General features: G+C 38.7%; 1 protein-coding gene across 1 annotated transcript in view; it reads right to left on the bottom strand.

Moving 5' to 3' along the window:
- espn (espin) overlaps positions 1-13,134 on the bottom strand; it is a 47,011-nt gene extending 33,877 nt beyond the window's left edge. The window contains 2 exon segments of the mRNA XM_028583561.1: positions 8,560-8,753; positions 12,335-13,134. Of these exon segments, the coding sequence (XP_028439362.1) occupies positions 8,560-8,753; positions 12,335-12,634 (494 nt within the window). The 5' untranslated portion in view covers positions 12,635-13,134.
- Between the last annotated feature and the right edge of the window lie 4,052 nt (positions 13,135-17,186).

Genomic DNA, 17,186 nt, shown 5'->3' with positions numbered 1-17,186 from the left:
TTCCATTTCAGTTAGTCACATGTCTGTGTAACATTGTTCAGTTTATTTCTTAGTAGTTGAATTTTTTTATGTTCATACAAAGTTTTACGCATGTTAGGTTGGCTGAAAATAAAAGCAGTTGAAAGTGAGAGGACGTTTCTTTTTTTGCTGAGTATATTTGAGGCATAGCCTTGTCTTGCAGGAAAAATGTTAGAATGCACAACTGAAATCTGGGCGATAGAGGGAAAAGTAAAACCAAGCACACTTTAAATATTTCAAAAATAAGTAAGAAAGAAGTAAGTAGGGGAAGTAATCAACGATTCTGTCATCAGGAAGTGGGCAGACCTGTTAATAATTGACAAGTGTAACCAAAGTGGACTGACGTTCACCTTCTCACTTGGTCATGTATGTAAGAGAGAAGTATACATTTGTCATTAATCCTAACCACAAACTTTGTGAGAGTGACAATGTTGAGTGTATTCGAGGTAAGACCGATACGATTCTAACAAAAGCACACGTTACCTTTGTCACTCTCCAAAGTGAAGAGGGTTGAACACTCCACTAAAGAAGTGCTTTTGGAGAACAGGTGTGGATTTCAAAAAGCTCAGAAAGAGGTTAGCCTTGTGTGACGATGGAGCTAGCAAGTGGCACAAGGGGCGCTACCTTGTCAGTCACTTTGTCACTCAAAGGGGAAAAAAAACACTTAGTAGTAGCAGACATTTGATATATTTCCAGTTCAGCTCCGATGAGTTTTTTACCCCAGTAATTGTCTGTACACGGCCCTCTCCCTTCCCCCCATGTACACGGTAACAAAGACCAAGGCTGTCTTTATTACTAGCAGAGTAATTGATGTCACACTAATGGGCTTCTTGCCTGATGGAGGCTTGTTAGCTTCTCAGTAGTTTTTCCTGTCTAAATAATGAATAATGTTGTGGGAGAATATATGCTCTTTAACCCAAGTTTATTGTGTATGACATTTTGAAAGATTTGACATATTTCATCATGGAAACGTAGTGATTAAATAATATGCAGCTCTTATCTATATCTTTTAGAGGTTACAACTGTTAACAGCAGAGCCTAAAAACTACACGAAGACAATGTGAAACACAGACAACAAACATGTAGAGACACACAGGGACATTGATGTGGTCCTACATGAGTAGAACAGTTCAGGGGATTAGGGTATGATTCAGGGCTACACATAATCAAAACTAGATGAAATGGCCTTGTGTTCAGCTCAATACCAATGCATATTGCCGGTTTGTCTGAGTTCTTAAACCTGAAGAAGAGCATGTAATCCTTAACTTTTAAGAATTGCACGTCCAAGGTTTTAACAAGTTTTGCAAGTTTCGTATGTGTTCTGCAATTGTCTCTGGTGGAGCTACAGGAAAAATAGTCTGCGCAGACTCACTGTGGCATATAATGATGCGATGAGGCATCCAGATGGCATAGTGCCAGCAAATTGTTTGTAAATGCTGGTGTTTTTACATGTGAGGCACTATTGAGGCAATTAATGTATACATTTGTGTCGTTTGGATGAGTCAGAAAATGGGGTCATAGGCTCTAACAAGTCCTAGGAAGAGCTGTTTTTGATTTTCTTTTAAACTCAAAAAACACTGGCATTACAGCTTGCAAACAAATTCTTAAAATGACAGATGTTTTGTATTTTGTATGTATATTTTTATATATATCTTTTATATATGTCTTGCTATGGACCTACTTGTGAGTCTGAATTAAAGTTATTATTATTATAATAACTTGAAAACAATAGTCTTACAAAGTCTACAGTTGTAATACTGTGGGCCCTCTGTTCGAAAGCATCTCAGAATAGCACGTTACATTGCATTTTATTTTTATCCAACTTGTACCAAGAAGTTAAGAAGATTAGTGCTGAAAATCCATTTGCTGAGTGAAAAACTCTATTCACCTATTCACCCCTTTTTCTCCATATCTAAATGTAATGGTGACTGCCAACTAACTTAAGAACTAAGAAATCATAGCTTAACAACATTGAGCTGCTACATGGACACACAGTAAGCATCTGGCTGACATTAGAGGCTCATACTAAGTCATTTTATGCTCTACTCCATTTGAGTTATACAGTCCTCCTGTTTCAGCAACTTTTCTGTCAACAAGAAAAGTGAGAAAAGTTTAAGACTAAATAAGTCTATATATAGAAATTAGAAGAGTATCTTGTGAATCTACCCTTTTCAACTGCATGTTGGATTTATGGCTTGGCCAAAGATCTTAATCTACACTAATTGATTACATAACCTGTCTGTAGTCAGTCTCTCTCTCTCTCTCTCTCTCTCTCTCTTTCTCTCTCTCTTTCTCTCTTTCACTTGTTCATTCATTTACTCATTTGTGTACTGAGGCTATCAGCAGAGGCACAGCAGCACATGAGCTTGTTGGTTTTAGTTCTTTAGAGTGGACGGGTGAACAAGCTACCAATTCAGATGTAGTGTAGAAAATCTAACAAACACTAAAATATTGGTAAACAAAGCTGCATCTGTGCTGTGCCAATTGTAACACAAACAAGACTGTGATTTCTTAATGAGTACAACATTGCAGACAGCTGAATGCTGCAGCCATTTCATGGTAAGGCCTCTCCCCTGAGGCTTGTCTATACTTTACGGGGGACTTCTGACCTTGGCACTTGTCATTTAAAAGAAAACATGTTTGTTGTGTGTTTCACTTGTAATACTTTTATCCTAAAATAATAACTATACAATAAAAAAAAAATAAAGAAAACGTGCAATGAACTCAGTGGATCCTACAAGCACTGGCCTTTCGTCACGTTTTGGACATTTTAGGCTGTCAGTTACTAAAGTGATGATGTAATAGAGGGGGTCATGCTGTCCTTGTGATTTTTCAGGCAGAACAAACCCTGAGCCATCTAATTACCTCTTTAAACTTGCTCATACAAATTAGCAGCTTGTAATAAACCTTGAAACTAGAATGCTATCTCTCTCCTGCAAAGTTCAATTCTGAACAATGCCTGAGGCAAGTGACTAGAAAGCAGCCCATCTATTCAAACCGATTTGTTTTCCTCATTATCTTATCGCTGGTTGGGTGCTACTGTGCGTTGCCGTGGAGATGGTGGTAAACAGCAACAGTGGGATTGGTGGTGGAGAAGAGTGAATGGGGCACAGCTATCAGGGAGCTACCATGTCCCTGAGGCTCATAAAATTTTCAGCAGCCATGCACCTGTCTGGGGTGCAACCACACAATATTGGAGGTGCAGAGCACAAGGTTAGTGCCTGGAGTCTGGACAAGCTGCTCATCCTGCTCGGGTCATCGAAGTCAAAGCAGTTCAACAGACAATGCCGCTTAGCTTAAAGACCATGTCGTAAATGAATTACATTTCTATTTGTTTATAGCAGCAGTTAGTGATCATTGTTGATTGCTGAAGTAGACACCTGCAGAGAGAGCATCCATTATCTCAACAGTTATCTCTATATTTTCCTTTTTTATTCTTTTACAACCAGACAGGTGTTGCTATCAATAATGCTAAACTAAAAAACAAACCAAACAAGGTACCAATAGTCTTGCCTACTTAACGTTACCCAGATGGACCTGTTTGTGTAATTCACTTTGATATCACTAACATAAAAACGACAAATTTAAGGTTAAAAAGCATTAATTGGTTACCACTCTCTGTAGGGAAAAAACAATCTACAGCCACACTACTGAGAAGCCACTGAGCAAGTCACTGGAACCTACCTGTACACTCCCCATATGTGTCAGTTAAATGCATACGTATGTAGTGCTGCAATGCACATAACAAATATCAATCACAATTGGACATATACTAGAAAGATTAAGTGTCACAACATGGATTTTTTCATGAAATATGAAGAACTGTTTCTTTAGAGGAAAAAAAAGCAAACACCTTCTCTCACAGTGTTTAGTTTGTTTACTCCAGTGACTGTAAAGGTGCTGACACACCAAGAAGATTGTCGGCCGTTGGTCCAACGGTGAGCATCTGTCGCTCTAGTTTTTGCGGTGTGTCACGCACTGTTGCCACTCGTCGACCCCGGTCAACCCTCATTGGCTTTTTCCCGACAGATTCAACATGTTGAAAGATGCTGGTGAGAGGAATCCATCTGATTGGCTATTGAGCTTAATAAATATATAAGGTAACTAGTAACGAGAAGAAAAACTGTAGTGAGGAAATCAAGAAAACGACTGAGAGGACTTACAACTTTGTTCGACTTCTTTTTTGTAACCAGTGTAGCATGAAGGCATGTTGTGTGAAATTAGCTAGCTAACTAACCAGCTGGCCGCAGCAGGCTTCTTGGTCTCCCGCTTCCCCACTGCAGGGAAACTTTTTGCAGAGAGAAAGGATGACAGTCCGGGAGATGGACAATCTGGTTAGCCAAGTCCTGGTGTCCGAAGGGCAAATGCTGTTTTGTTGTATGTATCATAGCAACGGTTTATATATCCAGTTTCCCCTTTTTGACTGACAAATAGATCCTGCTGGCATGGAGAGTTATTTCCTCTGGCCGTCGACTGTAATCTTTACTGTCTGTTCAAGTGCAACTTTTTGACACAGACAATGTGAGGATACGTGAAGTGACGCTCAGTCGGCCTTCATCAAAATTCAGAAAATTAGACAAACAGTCAGTGCTTCCATATCAAGTACAGGATATGTGTTGTCACAGTGTGCACGCAAAACAAATTCCAACATGATACAATTTCATACGATCAACCTTAAAAACCTGGAGGACATTATACAACATCTGAAAACCTCCTCCTGTTGCCTTGATATTCTACCAACGGATGTTTTCAAGAATGTTTTGAATTGTTTGGCTTCTGATCTTCTAAATATTGTAAATACATCTCTGCTCTCAGGTATCTTCCCACAGGCCCTGAAAACTGCAGTCATCAAGCCACTACTAAAAAAGAACAATCTAGACACGACACTAATGAGCAACTATAGGCCAATATCAAACCTCCCATTTTTAAGTAAAATCATAGAAAAAGCGTTTTTTCAACAACTCAACCTTTTCTTATCGCTAAACAACAGTTTTGATGCCTTCCAGTCAGGTTTTCGACCACACCACAGCACCGAGACGGCTCTTGTTAAAGTCTTTAATGACATCCACTTAAACACAGATAGTGGCAAAATTTCAGTCTTAGTATTACTTGATCTCAGTGCTGCATTTGATACGGTAGACCATGACATATTGCTTGACCGATTGGAAAACTGGGTTGGTCTTTCAGGCTCAGTACTAAAGTGGTTTGAATCATATTTAAAGAATAGGGACTACTTTGTGTCTATAGGTAATTATACATCTGAGCGTACAAATATGACGTGCAGAGTTCCCCAAGGCTCAGTTCTGGGGCCTCTTCTGTTCAACATCTACATGCTTCCACTGGCTCAGATTATGGAAAACAACAAAATAAGTTACCATAGTTATGCGGATGACACACAAATTTACATAACCTTATCGCCAGGGAACTATAGCCCAATACAACAATTAAATATGTGCATTGAACAGATTAATGATTGGATGTGCCAGAACTTTCTTAAATTAAATGAAGAAAAAACGGAGGTGGTTGTTTTTGGAGCAAAAGAGGAACGATTGAAAGTCAGCGCTCAGCTTCAAACGACAATGTTAAAAACAACAGACAAAGCAAGAAATCTTGGTGTAGTCATGGACTCAGACCTAAATTTTAAAAGCCACATTAACATAATTAAAAAATCAGCCTATTATTACCTTAAAAATATATCAAGGGTTAAAGGCCTTATGTCTCAGCATGATCTGGAAAAACTTGTACATGCTTTTATCTTCAGTAGACTTGACTACTGTAACGGTGTCTTTACAGGTCTCCCTAAAAATCAATCAGACAGCTGCAGCTGATTCAGAACGCTGCTGCTCGAGTCCTCACTAAAACCAAGAAAGTGGATCACATCACTCCAGTACTGAAGTCTCTACACTGGCTTCCAGTGCCTCAAAGAATTGATTTCAAAATACTTTTACTGGTTTATAAATCACTTAACGGTTTAGGGCCAAAATACATTTCTGATCTGCTACTACACTATGACCCACCCAGACCTCTCAGGTCGTCTGGGACAGGTCTACTTGTTGTCCCCAGAGTCAGAACTAAACAGGGGGAAGCAGCGTTCAGTTTTTATGCTCCACATATCTGGAACAAACTCCCAGAAACCTGTAGGTCCGCTGCAACTCTCAGTTCTTTTAAATCTAAGCTAAAGACCTATCTTTTTGATGTTGCTTTTCTTTAAATAATCTATTTTATTAACTTTAATTTCTTATACTGCACTGTAACTTTTATTCTTATACTGCACTATCAATTTTATTCTTGTCTTTTAATGTTTTTAATTTGTTTATTATTGTTTTTTTAATTGTTTTCTAACTGCTCTTTAATGTTTTATGTAAAGCACTTTGAATTGCCCTGTTGCTGAAATGTGCTATATAAATAAAGCTGCCTTGCCTTGCCTTGCCTTCATCGCCAATAGTTCTTTGCCGTCTACTTGGTGTGCCAGCACCTTAAGTGTTGGTCTGGCTCTAATTAACAGATAATTATCCCACTCACCTACTTGGCAATGTCTGACACAAATCCCTGTGAATACTTTTGACAAAAAGGAATTCACAGTGATCTGATGATAATACACTTTATAACAAAACTGCAGTTGAGAATCCCGATGCTGCATATTTTCCCGTGTATTGACATGCCTCCTTTTTTTTATTTATTTGGGTTTTTTTTTTAGTAGATGTTACCTGCAAGTGACCTGGTTGCTGCTTAGAAAGTGTCTGTGGTGTTGGTTTGTGCTCATCCTGTCATGTGCTCAGTGCTGCTTCCCAGAAAAGACAGCGCCTCACCCGTGTCCTTCTAGATGTAATGGGAGGGCGTTATCTCTACAGGGCACTGGTGGGTCTGACACTGAACTGATTAGGGATGATATTCATCAAGGGGGAGTCACACACATCACATGCACACACAAAAACTTCTTAATATAGCAGTCGATAAAACGATGAATCAATTAACAAAATAGTTGCAGATTCATTTTAAACACTTGATGATGGTTCTGGTTCTTAAATGTGGGAATTTGCTGCTTTTCTTGGTCTTGCATTATAGTGTTTATAGTAATTCGAATATGTTTGGGTTTTGAACTGTTTGGGTTCATAACAAGACATGTAATGATGTCACTTGTGCTCTAGGGTATTGCGATAGGCATTTTTTATTTTTCTATTCAATAATCGATTAATAGAGAAAATAATTGGCAGCCTTACATTGGGCCTAATTTTGCAATTGACGGTGCAGGTTGGTAACAAAAATATAAGATCACAAACCCTTATTTGATTGTTGACATGGCTCTGATACAGACTTATAAATACATACAACATTATGGAAATTATTATAGATGTGTTACATAAGCAGCACACAGGGCTATGGTAGTGTGCAGTATTTTGGGAAAGTAAAACCACTAAGAGGTTTTCTTTCTAAATGGGATTTGAACACAAAGTATTTTGATTGCTCTACAGGTATAAAAAAAAGCAAGATTTAGATCGCTTCTTACCAGTGCCAGTTGGTGCTGTAAATACTACCTACAGTATGAGCCCAAAGCCGATCTACTGACCAAAACTCCAGATGTTTTTGTATCAGTCCTCATTTGTTTGGTAAGCATCTGAAAGGAATTGAGAGTTTACTTGTCCTTCTTTTTTAAAGATACATTTTTTATTGTTTTTATATTTTTAAACATTCAGAAAAGACAAACACAATTGAACAAGAACGACTTGTTGTCCTTTTGAAATCTGGTAGATAAATTATCAATGTTGGACTGCCACAGTGCCAGCAGTCTGAAATATGAACAGTGGATCTACTGTAACCTGTTTCAGTTACAAACAGTTGGAGAAAACTGACTAGAGCCTACAAAAATCCAAAAGTTTCCATAGCCTAAAGGCTCTTTTAAAATCAAATTTGAAGGAGGTGTTTAAGGGTATCCGGTCAAAGAAAGAGAGAGTAGTAGATGTGTGGTGGATTAGGTACGGGTGTTTAATATCCCACTGAATATGTAATAAAATGATGTACTTTTATATTGATTTGGGATGTTTATCCTAACTTTGTCATATATGTTAACATGACTATCCTCCGATTTTAATTGTAATTTTGAAATTTCAGTAACATGCATTAAAATGTCTTTCATAGGCAGGACAATAACTAAACACAGAGGATTGGAATAATAGAAAGGTGATGATTGAAAGTAACTTCTAGAGATCGACACATTTAACACTGATCGGTTATATGGATGCTCATCATCAGAAAGTTAAAATACTGTTCTTGTGTATTACTAAATATCACACAGATAACATCTTGTATAACTTGTGTAAAGTACTGTATGTCAATGACACCCAGACTGCTTTTAGAAATAGTGTTCTAAACGAAGGCATCTGCTTTCCCTGCACCAAAGATCTTAAATCCTACAAGTTACCAAATAAAATCACTATTAGACAACAGCGAGAAGAAATCAACAACTTACAAATCACACTGACAAATCAGGTTTTAACACAGAGCTTACAGACCGCTGCAGAGACAAAACCGTTTCGCTCTTACTTTGGGCTGTGCCCCAGCAACAGTCGGAGAGAGGTCAGGTCTCCCTTGGCAGCAGCATAGTGAACGGGTATGGCGCCGGTATCGGTGGAGGCCCCCGGGTCCACCTCGCCACTCTTCAGCAGCCAGTTGGTGATCTCATGGTGACTGAAGCGGGATGCAAGGTGGAGAACGGTGGCACCAGAACTGTCCCTGTCCTGTCAGTCAAACAAAAGACAAACAGCTGAAATATGGGGTTCTGAAATTATATTTCATTTATTTTTAATATACGGCAGGTTTGAATGATTCTGCTGGTTCATTTTGTTCAATGCTGTGATTTAGTAGCAGGCATGTTTGAGCAAGGAAATAAAGCCTTGCTTAGCTCATGTATAAACGCTTACCTAGTTTGTGAAAATATTACACACACACACATCATTCTTCATGAGAAAACTTGAGTTTCTAACGCTGTATTTCTGTGCAGCACCGACTGACATTTGCACTCAAACCTACAGTATAATCAGCTGAACCAGAAAAAGAAAAGAGAATCTGAAAGATTCCAGATATTAAAGTCAAATACCTGTCATGACTAAAGTGATTTATTTAACAATAAATGGTCTAGAAGACAAACAGATGATAGCTTTTGCCACTCTCTTATCCAACCCTGACTGAAACAACACATACAGCTTCCATCTTCCTTCAAACCTTTTTTTTTTTTTTTACATAACTCATTCTTTGTGTCAAGAGATGGACCAATAGCTGACAAGGAAAATAGTATTTGCATACTCGGTGGATAGATGTGTATTATTGAAGGGAGCAAGGGCCTCAAATGCACATTATTAACATCAGATAAAATCGGAATCAAGAGTGCAGTAACACAATGGTGAAAGCAAAAGCTAGCATTGGTAACCCATCAAGTAGATTGCATTGCAAGTGGTAATTGATAGGTTTTTATTAAATGTCAGCCAAAAATCTTATCAGTAAGTTGGTGGCGTGGGGCATTCTTTGTCGCTCTTCTGCTGTCCGTCAGGCAGCAGAAGTAATGGAGACCGTAAAAGGTGATAGAGCTCTTATTAATGTTTCAAATTTAGAATGACAGATTACTAGAAGTTAGATTGAGTGCACGATTGACTCGGCGTTGGTACTTCTGTTTGTGTTCTTATGTCTTATGTTCTTGTGTCTGTGTCTAAATTATTTTCGAGTAAGGGTTAGCTAGGTGGCTTAGTCATTAGCTCTGTTGCCTCAGAACAAGAAGGTCTTAGGGATGAATCTGTCTTAGCTGGCTGGATCATGTCTGTGTGAAGTTTGCACAGTCTTCACGTTTCCTTCTACATTTAAAAAATACCTGCTGTTTAAGTGAACTGGAAAATCTAAGTGACCAGTGTCAGTGTCATAGACTGGTGACCTTTCCAGAGAGTACCTTGTCTCTCACCCAAAGCATGCGGGAATACCTTGCAGCACCAAATTTGAGGTTATATGTTCACTTCTTCATAAAAGCATGAAATATGGTACACTTGTTCAGGCTCGATCCCTGAATAGTTTACAAATGTAGCCATCACAAACGCCTCATGGCGGCCATGGTGGCCATTTCACTATCCTAAATATGAAGGCTATTTGCATCATATCTTATCTCCTGAACCAAACATGATAACACATAATAGGGGATGTCTATCCCTATGTTTTGATGGTGAAGGATTACAATAATAATATATTATAATAGAGACTGAGCGCAATCAAGTCCTGCAGGGTCTATGTACGTTTTTATAGTTTGTTTTTTCTTTTAAACCAATGAAAGAATAAACAGAATCATCATGGTTTTTCAGTTTTAAACCACAAATGAAAAGAAAAAAAACAAGATGTTTTTTCATTCACCTGAACAGTTTATGATGTTGTATATGGTATCATTGTAATCATTGACCATTAAGACATAGGCGTAGACATTCTGTGTTATCATGTTTGGTTAAGAAGATATAATGCAAAATACATAATTTGGTTTTAGCGGAAAGTAAAATAGCCACCATAAGATGTTTTTGCAATGGCTCCATTCCTGAAAATATTCCGGGCCCCAATCTGTACGAGTGTACCAAATTTCAAGCTTTTATGAAAAAGTGAACATAACTTTAACATATCACCTGGATGATGATATTGTGTTACTAAAGAGAACCAATGTATAGAAAAATACTAGAATTAGAGGCACACCAGACTATAATGGTTACAAACACTGTCAAATATATGCACATATAGTACACTTAGTGGTGCAGGAGGGTTCACTTCACAGAACACCAAAGTTCAACTGTGTTACAGCTTTATTAAGACTCTTCCAAAGTGCCTGCTGCATTCCTTCCCCGATGTGAATACTTTGCATTTTACTTCCAGCAGAGACATGGAAATGAGGTACTTGAGTCATAAGGGCTCATAAGGTTAAATCATGAAGATTTAACTATACTCCCTACTAGGCATGGGCCGGTATACGATTCAGAAGGTATGATAACCTTCAGCACAAATATCACGGTTTCACAGTATTGCAGTATCGCAGTTACAGCTTTAAGATGTATTATTTTTTAAATGTCTGGGTAAAATTAAACACAATGTATTTTATTTTTAAACATACTGCACACAAGACTGATCTCTAAAGTGCACTTTTTGTCCTTAAAAACTCATAAAAAACAGCTCATACCTTAGGAACAGTATGACAGAAAGTTTTAGTGGTTTTGAAACCGTGACTTTTTCAAACCGCGGTATACCTTGAAACCGGTAACCGGCCCATGCCTACTCCCTACCAAATATCTCCCACACTATCATATCAAACTACACAGACATTATGTATTTATATACGGTATGTGCCCTTTGTGAGTTAATGTATGTACTGTATAAAGGATATTATTTTTACAATCCAGTTTTGCATACTTCATTACCAGTGAAACATGAGGCAGTGCAGCATAGTCAGATTTAAACTGGATCTACAACAAAAGACAAAAAACAAAATGTTCCAATACCTACCAGTTGACAGGATTTTACATGTGCTGTGAGTTGAATTTGATTTCTTTATTTTTTATTCCTCAGAGTGTTAGCATATGCTGCCTTTTAATATGTTATCAGAACAGTAAGAAAAAAAGCATTCAGTCAGATTTCTGTAAGGTCACAAGGTTGTGATGTCTTTTAAAGTCTTGATGCTAAATCTGTTATTGGTGCATTTTTTGCAGGCAGCTGCCAGCATGAATAAAGTTATCTTTTGTTATCACCAAACCGATAACTGATCACCACTTAAGATAAAAGGATTGTGGTTTTACAGAACATTGGGGACTATGAGTGAATTAACAGTGTCATGATTAGGTTTAAGCCATATTTATTGGCCTTGTGGTCAACTGACCACCTGTTTGAACAGCAACACAAAAACACACTATAAAACCTGTAGAATGTAGTTGGAACATGTTATATGGTCACTTAACTTAATGCTCAGTTAAATAGACTGTAATGTGTCTCTGGGTTTACTCTATGAAAAACAGCAGATGGGTCACCCTGCCTTGTGCTGCTATACCTTTTTGATTTTATTAGTATGGGTTCAGTGTCTCATGTTGGTCAATGTTTTATTTTAGCTTTTTCATTTCCAAGTACAAAGTCTGTTAGAAAACTTTGTTATTGATATGGCACCCCATATCAACTGGACCCCAGTTGGTGAGGTGAAAGGGGTTGGCAGGTAGGCTACACAGCCGAGAAATGGCAGCCAGGTCAGAGTAAAGAGAGAATTAGGCGACAGGTCTGTTAAACTTCAACGTGTACAACTAAAGCTCAAGTCACTCACCTCTGACCGACATCCACCCTGTGTCAGCAGCCACTGTAAGCAGGCCAGGTTGCCGGTGGCTGCTGCGTCATGCGCCGGGCTTGCCCCGTTGTTAGCCAGGCAGTTACCCGGCAGCCCTGCCTCCTCCACCAGGAAACGCAGGCAGGTTAGTTTCCCGGCACGGGCTGCATGGTGGACCGGTGAAGCCCCCAGCACGTCCTTGACGTCGCTGGTGAGCGTTTTTTGCGCTAATTGCACTTTGAGACTCTGCACGTCCCCTTGCCTTGCTGCGAGCAGCGTCCTGTCCCCCTCCACCAGCATCGCTGCTGCAGGTTGGACGACTCCTTGCTTTGGTTGCCTGCGTTGAGCCCGATCGTTTCACCTTGCTAATGGGGTCAGCATTGTATTTTTGCAAACGCTTCAGATCATCTCAGTAACCCGGTTAGTTTTGTGGGAAAATTCAGTTCTCGCTCCACATCCTCCCAGAGCCAGTCGGTCAAAAGAAAGATCCGTTTCCGTTCATACACATTTTAACATGCGATATCTTTTTACATGTTGCAATACAACTCAGTCCATTGTTCTTAATCTGAGCGATAAACTAACCTGCTTTCTATGTTTTGCCCGACGATGTGGCTCGCTCAGTTATCCGCTCCTTTCCTCCCTGACGCCCGCAGGATGCTGAACACCTGTTGCACAAGTTTGGTTTCTGCTTTTCAGTTATCTATTTTTGTTTTATGTTTATTAAGCCTGTTTTGTTAACGTGTATCATGTGCCTCAGAGAATATTCCGCAGTGTTTTTCTTCCTATAGCAGATGGCGACATATGGGACTCAGCGCCTGTTAAATAATCCATCAGGGGGAGGATCGCATGAGCCGGTTACAGGTTGTTGCTTTCTTGAAATCGGCTCAGAAGTTAAAGGGGCAGCAGTACGAAAAGGCTATAAAACTATAATCTGACAGAGAGACAACTGTGGTTGTGGTTATCAGTCAAATATAGATCCATGGCTACAAACTATTAAGCAATGGACTTTTGAACAGACGCCAAGTCTTTTTTGCATGCGGCCTCACCGGCATTAATTTTACATAATGTAAAAACAGCATCACTGGACAGTGGTAGTTTGTACACAGTAGAGGTCCATCTGGTGGCCTTTTGTAAAACTGAGCTGATGAAAATGTGTTGCGCTTGTGTTGAGGAATTTGTCCGTTTACTGAGGGATTGTAGAAGTTCTCTAGGCTATCTAGCTGATATATTCAGAGTTCTTTCGTCATGTGCACAACAATAGGCTAACATTAATTGGCAATTAAATTCTTAGGGCTAAAATACAAACAAATTAAATATACTGTATATGAAGTGATATAGCCTATACAATTAATAAAACTATAGGCCTAATGTAACTATATTAGGGTATATAGGACACACACACACAGACAGAGGTGTGAGTTCTAAAGTCTTATGGCCTGTGGGATGAAGCCTTCCCCGAGCCTGGTGGTGTGGCAGCGGATGCTGCGAGACCATCCGCCGGTGGGCTAAGCCTATAGCCGGTAACAGTTTGATCAACACAGTTAACCTCTTATACCACCTTCTTTTGTAGCTAGAATATAAATCCAACATTGTTCTCTTAGCTACTAAGCCATGGCTATATCACAATAGAATATGTTTATTCTTAACTAGCCTACTAGTCTGGGTTTAGTGTTTGTGGTCACAAAGAACCTCAGGTCTTTATGTAGGCCTAACTGTGCGTGCATAATGATGCATACAAATCTTGAAGTGTGAAACAAATACTACTTGTAGAAGAAGAGATGATAATGAACATATTTTGAATGCACTGGTTTGTTGTGATGTGAGTAGTGGTGGGAAATAACTCATTACATTTACTCAAGTAGCCTGCTGTAATTAAGTATTATTTTGAGGTATAAAGAATCACCATTTTTTTGCAACTTTATACTTCTACTATTAGCCTACTCTCATAGAGAACGACTTTTACTTCCATACTTTAATATGACGTTAGTACTTTCCAGATTTAGGTTTTATAAAACTCATGATCTAAAATATGATTTATTTTAGACTAGCCTACAGTGCCTAACAGTAGTTCAAATGAGCTCCACCAACAGGAATATGCTGCTTAAACATGAATGGACCGTAACAATAATCCAATAATTTGGGCTACTGGATAAATGCGTAATAACACTGAATGGAACCTTTTTTTATAATGATTACTTTTACTTTTGATACTTATAAGTACATTTTGCTCATAACACAAATGTTACTCTTTTTAGAATTTTACTTTTTCTCCGGTAAAGGATGGATGACTATATTCCACCACTGGATGTGTGTGTGTAGCCTAGCCTACTGTAATAGAAATGACTCACTTTCCCAGTTGAATTACTCAACCGACGCCTATAAGTCCATTGCAGTTCATAAATGCAAGCTGTCAAAATAAACCACACGTATTATGATCTAGTTTGGTTTGACCTTGTCTTGAATGATGAAGGAAGTAGGCTTGATGGAGACAGTAAAAGTCCGTATTTCCATGAATCTGACCTGATGAACTGTACTACTTTTAATCACCAAACGGTGGCAGGAAAGCTTCATATTCACCAAGGTATAGCTGCACCTGCGGAGGTGTTCAGGTGTCAAGTCATCATTTTGTATTGGCTTCTCTAAGTCACTGCAGCTATCTAACACACGTCACACACACGGACATTCAATATGTACGAGTGACGACTTATAATAAAAACAACTGAATTTAGGATACCCTTTAATCCAAATCGACCAATGTTTTACTGCTTTAGAGGCTAAGCACTGTTTAAATACGAGGTCTATTTAAACATAAGCCAGTATATCCTACTCGTGTTCATTCTTGTTTATATAGGTTAATATATTTGACGTGTTGTTATATTTTTGATGGAATAATTTGGGAGCTAACCTCATAATAAGAAAACGTGCAGCCTCACACCAGGTTCCGGCACTTTCTGCCTCATCGCTGTCAAATTAGGTTGATTTATTTTTTCGCTTAAGCGGTTCCTGCTTGATGTGGTGGGTTTGCTGCGGAGAGGGGTGGGGTGGGGTGTGGGGGGTGACGGGGTTAAGTGCGAGACTCGTGCTCGGCGCGTGCCTCTCCAGCCATCTGTTGCAGCGGTCTAACTGTCATAGACACCACGCGCCAATTTGGGGGGAGGAGAGGGGAAATTCCTACGAGCGACTGATAACTCCCTAAAGGAAATGGATAATAATAACTCTCGATTCAGGCGGGGCACTACATCAATACCATCACAGCCTACAATAAGTAGCCTAGGCCTATATTATGTAACAGGAATTATGCTTGCAGATAAAAGTGAGACTTCTTTGTGTGACAAATTTTAAATAACTTTTTATTAATGCGTGAACATAATTTTATTTCAAAAAGGTCTTATATATTTAATGTTGTGCTTTCTATTTTGGGTCTTTTATTTCCATTTTAATTTGTAGCATATTATTGTGATTATCTGATTTTATGTCAAAACACCTTTCATAATGTTTAACCAAAGCACTTTGTTTTGAAGTGCTAAATATTATTATTATTATTATTATTATTATTATTAATAAATGATAACAATAACATATTACGCATTCTATATGGTGGGATATATTAGTTTTCATATAGACATACTATCATTTGTTTGTTGTCCCGGAAAGCAGTGATACAACTGAGTTTATTACCAATATAGTGAATTGATTTGAATGAGTAATTTTTAGTTTTGAAAAGCCTATTTTTGAATGAAATGGGGTATTGGTTATAGCCTACTGTGAAAGTAGGCTATTTATTTGCCAGTTTGGTAGGCTAAGTGAGGTCCAGACATGAAAGCCGAACACGTCTTTGGTGCAGCTGCAACCAGCAGCTCTATAATGAAGGGTGATCTGGAGTCTTTTCCCAGGCTTCGTTAAAGACGCTCCCACCACTTCAAGCAATGGGAGGCTAAATCCCTATTGAACTGGAAGGGAGCGGCCAACGGTTTTCCTACTAAGCCTGGGAAAGCTGGGATATCTCTTGCACGCGTCAGACGTGCGACAGTTATTTAAATTGGTATCAATTATTCAGCGCGTGGGCCCCATCTATTGTATGGTCACATCTGCTGCGGCGCGGGAACATTCAAATTAGGACATGTTCTGCTCATGTTCATGCTGCTGATAACGTAACCCACTGCCTGGCTGTTTGCAACGGTAAATGGCCACAAAAACAACAACATTAAAGCAGTAGGCTACAACTCAGAGAAAAACACCGAAGTCGCCGATACAAGTGAACAATTTACGACTGTTCTTCTAAATTTGAGCATTAAAACTGTTGAAAATAATGAATTAACACTTTCATGACTGACCCAGAACCATCTTTATGAGAAGACAAGTCTCGATAAAGATCACTAGCCTACAACATTTGAGTTTGAGTTTGAAATGACTGATTTGAGTCGATGATATAAGCAAAATAGCTAATGTTTTTTTTCTTCAAATCATTTGTTAGACGTCCCCGTTTTAAAACCACCTTCAAAACAAGGTTATGACAAAATTATATATAGCCTATATATAGCCTATATATAATAACTTATTTAGCTTATAAATAGCTATTTTGTAGGCCCTACACATTTGTTTCTGTTTCTGTATTGTTTATTTCTTATATATGTTTAATATGTTTGTTTATGTATGTATGTATGTATGTATGCACCATTCACCAAGGAAAATTCTACTTAGATGTAACTTACGGTGTCAAAAAAAACCATATCTGATTCTGATATATTATAGGTACTGTAGTATAGCAGCTCCTCCCGCCCATCTGCAACGGGCCAGCTTATTGGCGCGTGCCCTACAGTAATTGCTTTCGCTTGAGTAAACCATGGACGCG

The sequence above is a fragment of the Perca flavescens genome, chromosome 7, assembly GCF_004354835.1.
Source record: "Perca flavescens isolate YP-PL-M2 chromosome 7, PFLA_1.0, whole genome shotgun sequence".
NCBI classification, from domain to species: Eukaryota; Metazoa; Chordata; class Actinopteri; order Perciformes; family Percidae; genus Perca; species Perca flavescens.
This window is presented reverse-complemented; position numbering and strand designations above follow the sequence as displayed.